Source organism: Gekko japonicus, unplaced genomic scaffold, assembly GCF_001447785.1.
Source record: "Gekko japonicus isolate JY-2015 unplaced genomic scaffold, Gekko_japonicus_V1.1 scaffold3760, whole genome shotgun sequence".
NCBI classification, from domain to species: Eukaryota; Metazoa; Chordata; class Lepidosauria; order Squamata; family Gekkonidae; genus Gekko; species Gekko japonicus.
The window spans coordinates 93,646-97,603 of record NW_015167655.1 but is presented as its reverse complement, the minus strand read 5'-3'; the positions used below and the strand labels follow the sequence as shown (position 1 = coordinate 97,603).

At 51.3% G+C, this 3,958-nt stretch overlaps 1 protein-coding gene across 2 annotated transcripts; it reads left to right on the top strand.

Annotated features, from left to right (window-relative positions):
- Positions 1 to 788: 788 nt before the first annotated feature.
- Positions 789 to 3,526, top strand: METTL12 (methyltransferase like 12). 2 transcript variants are annotated; one of them, XM_015414106.1, is made up of 2 exons: positions 789 to 896; positions 2,635 to 3,526. In XM_015414106.1, the coding sequence occupies exons 1-2, from the start codon at positions 791 to 793 to the stop codon at positions 3,342 to 3,344; spliced, it is 816 nt and encodes a 271-aa protein (XP_015269592.1). In that variant the 5' UTR covers positions 789 to 790; the 3' UTR covers positions 3,345 to 3,526. The 2 variants fall into 2 exon arrangements, with proteins under 2 accessions (XP_015269592.1, XP_015269590.1); XM_015414104.1 differs by having other exon boundaries at positions 827 to 896; positions 2,519 to 3,526.
- The last annotated feature ends 432 nt before the right edge of the window (positions 3,527 to 3,958 follow it).

The window sequence follows — 3,958 nt, the reverse complement described above, 5'->3', positions numbered from 1 at the left end:
CCATGCGAAGTCCTGAAGCTTCACTCCCAGAGAACAATAGCCGAGCGGATCCTAGCCCGCACCTATCAGAGGGCCGGGTCCGCAGCCGAGAGGCCACTGTACATAGCCTATAGGGCAGTAGTGGGTGTGTTTTGGTGGTGGGTTTTCTGGGCATATAAACCAGCGAGCCGGCTGTCTTTTGTCTTGCTCCTTCTGAATAAAAGTACTTTGCTGAAATCACTCAACGTTTCTCAGTACTTTTCACTGTCCATCGGGTTGCCAGCCTCCAGGAGGGACCTCACCTGTGGATCTCCTCGAATTACAACTGAAAACTCCAGACTAGAGATCATTTCCCGTGGGGGGGGGATGGCAGCTTTGGAGGGTGGATTCTATGGCATTACATCCCTCTAAGATCCCTCCCCTCCCTAAACTCTGCTTTCCCCAGGCTCCAGCCCGCAAATCTCCAGGAATCTTCCCAACCCAGAGCTGGCAACTCACGAGAGGGCACTGTTGGCTGTTCTCTCGTACGAAGGACTGGATGCCCCGGCTCCAATTCCCTTTGCTAGTATTAAAAGCTCAGGAGCGCTAATGTTCCTTCAGATTCTACACTGCAATAATGATAATAACAGCCACAGAACTGAGACCCATGATGGTACACAAGGAGCGAGGGAAGCAGTCACACAACCCCTAAGGAAATCCGTGCAGCTGGGCAGCCCCAGCTCGACGCTTTGCAGACGTCCCCTGGCGAAGCTCAGCGGCTTCCTTCTCGCAGGATTATCGCCTTGGCTCCTCCTTCCCGCTCTCTTCGAAGATGGCTGCGGTGGCCACTTCCTTGGCAGCCCGCTGGGGCGCTTCGGGGACGCGGATGCTGCGCTCCTGGCATCGTTCTGCCTCCTCCTCCTCTGCGGGATGGGCAGGTGGGTGCGAATGGTCTTTGGGGGCACCTCTGGCGTGCGCAGAAGGGAGGTCTTACAACAGGTCTGAGATGAAGTTTCAAGGGGTTTATTAGCCTCCTTCTCGGGGGTCTTTGTGGAAAGGACTGGTGGGAAGGGAAGGACCGAGGAGAACAGGCGATTTTCTGCTGGGTTTCAGGAATGCTTATGCCAGCAGCTCGATTTGCCAACTCTGCGTTCCGAGATACCTGGGAGGGTGGGGTCTAGGGAGGGGTAGGGTATAAGGCATACAGTCTACCTTCCAAAGCAGCCATTTTCTCCGAGAGAAGTGGAATAATTTTTAAAAAATAAATAAGTAATCTATTTAGTTTGTAGACCAGCCAAAATTCTGGGAGATCTTCAGCTCCCACCTGGAGGTTGGCAACCAAGCCTCTTTACTCCCATATCTCTCAGCTTGACCATATGGCATCCATCAGGGGCAGCCAAACTTTGCCCCTGGGACCGAGCTGAAGCCAGGGTGCGTGGGGCTGTCCCACCAGGTTTTCCTCACCCAATTGTTTTTTTAACGGCTTTTAATATTTGATTTAGTGGCTCCTGTGTAGAGTGTAGAGAGAGCTCTTTTTTTCTGAGAAGAGGAACATTTCTGATTAAAACTCAGGGATGGTAAATTTGTGACCCGATGGCTTCTGTTTGAGAGACTGAGCTTTTTTTCCTGGATTGGTGACTAAAGGGAACCTCCACGTTCAGAGGCAGTCCACCTCTGAATCCCAGAGCCAGGAGGCAACATCAGGGGAAGGCCTCATCCTCTCTGCCCCGTTGTTGGCCCTTCAGAGGAACTGGTTGGCTGCTGTGTGGGACTTTATGCAGCAGGGCCCTTCTTATGTTCGCAAACAGAAACATTTGGTAAATACTGCTCTCTAAGAACAAAGAACATCCACCCATCTGTGCCACCCCACCCGCAATAGTTGATTTTTGAAGATGTCTCTCGTTCTTATGGTAAAGTGATCCTGAAACAGCCCTTCCCTTTCCTTCCCCCCATTAACTATCATCGTTTTGAGCAAGGTGGGGTGGTTGAGGTAGAATGGGGTTACCTCCTTTCCTCTCCAGCACTTTCCGAATAGAAATGCTCACATGCATCCCTATTGCTCTTTGCCTCCAGAGGGCACCTGCTTCGAGTCCAGTAACACATTAGAAACCAACAAGGTTTTGGGGGTATAAGCTTTCGAGAGGCAAAACGTCCTTCGTTAGATACTGATGGAGTTTTGAGTCTTGAAAGCCTATACTCCCCAAATCTTGTTGGCCTCTGAGGTGTGACTGAACTCAAATCTAGTTCTTCTGCTGCAGACCAACGGGCTATCCCTCTGTTCACGTTTGCCTCTATTTTAGCAGCACTGAGAACCGATTGAGGGGGTGTACGTGCCGATTTCTACTGGGGAGATGATAGAACGTTTAGAACATTAGAATCATTATAAAATGCGTTCAGGAAATCTGGTCACGAATTGTGTATTTCTGCCCCAAGTCTTGTTTTAAAGAAATGGGACCCCATAAAAGAGTACCCCAGGAGTGGATCACTGCTACTGCTGAGGAAAGTGAGGTGTGTTGAAACACCCTTAACACAATTTAACAACCAGTTTTTCCTCACAAAGGATGTGTCACTGGGACAATAAGTTTAAAGAGAGAAAGGAGGTGGCCGTGTGGTGTCAGGTTGCCAAACTTCTTGGTCATGCTTGCTTGATACCTCCTTCCACTGTCCGCCTTGCAGAGGATCTGCTTCGCCACATGGACCAGCGCGACACCTGGGACCGCTTCTATTCTGAGAAAGGGGCTAGCGGCCCCCAACATTTTGACTGGTTCTTCGGCTACAGAGACGTCTCGGGATTGCTGCTGTCCACCCTTCAGGGTCTGCCCTCTGGTGAGGCCCGAATCCTGGACGTCGGCTGTGGCACTTCAGCCTTGGGCCTAGGGCTGTACCGAGACTCACCCCGCCAGCTCCACGTTTCTTGTTTGGATTTCTCCCCTCTGGCCCTAGACTCCCTGCGCCAGCTGCTCTGGGACAGCCCCCCACCGCGGCACCCACTTTCCCAGCTGTGCTGCCATCTAGCCGACGCCACTGACTTGAGGGACACTTTTGAATCGGGCTCTTTTCTCCTCGTACTTGACAAGGGGACCTGTGATACGCTCCTCCGGTGCCCCCGAGGGCCAGGCCGAGCCAAGCAATTAGTGGCAGAGTGCCTGAGGGTCCTGAGGCCTGGGGGCAAGCTTCTTCAGTTCTCTGATGAGGACCCAGACGCCAGGGTACCGTTCCTGGAACAAGCCGGCGGTGTGGATGTCACCGTAACAGAGGTCGGGCACATTAACGGTGTTTGCTACTACGTCTATACACTTGTTCAAAGGCTCCTGGACTCAACTGATAGCAGGGAGCAAAGTCCACAAGGAAAAGGACTCAAAAGTGGACCTGATGGTTTGGATTAAACCCAATGCGGTAAGAAGAGTTGAAGTTTTAATCTGGAGAGAAGTTTGAGGAATACGTCTGTGTTCAAAGCACCTGGGAAGTGGTTACTGCCTGGGCATTGGACATGGCGGGTTGATCTTTTCTCGGGATCAGTAGGAGTCTGTGTGTGCTTGCTGGCTTGCTTGCTTCCCACCTGCTCAGCCTGTACATTTGTAAGTAAACTGTTGAAAACAGAAAGCATTGGGCCTCTTCCAAAGGAAACTGATGCTGTGTAAAGGGCTGCTACTAGGAACTTCCTGCTGTCTAGGGAAGTGGGAACACAAGACACTCTGGGGCCTTGGATCCATATCACTGGGTAAAGGGTGGAAGTCAGAAGTGACCGAGGAGGCAGCCCTTTTCCCATGGAAACCATCGTAATGGGGCTTAAAGAGGATCCACAGATGCTTCCCTGCTGGTTAAGTCCCCTTTAATTCCACATTAATGCAATAAACACAGGATGGAGGCAAAGCTCCGTGCACTTTGGGCTAGGACTAGAGAAAGCATCTGTGCAGAGGGAAGCTGAATTCTGAATCCTGTAGGAATTATGCAGATTGGCATGATTTAACTTCCTTTGCACTGTTCCGGTTTTGCTCCT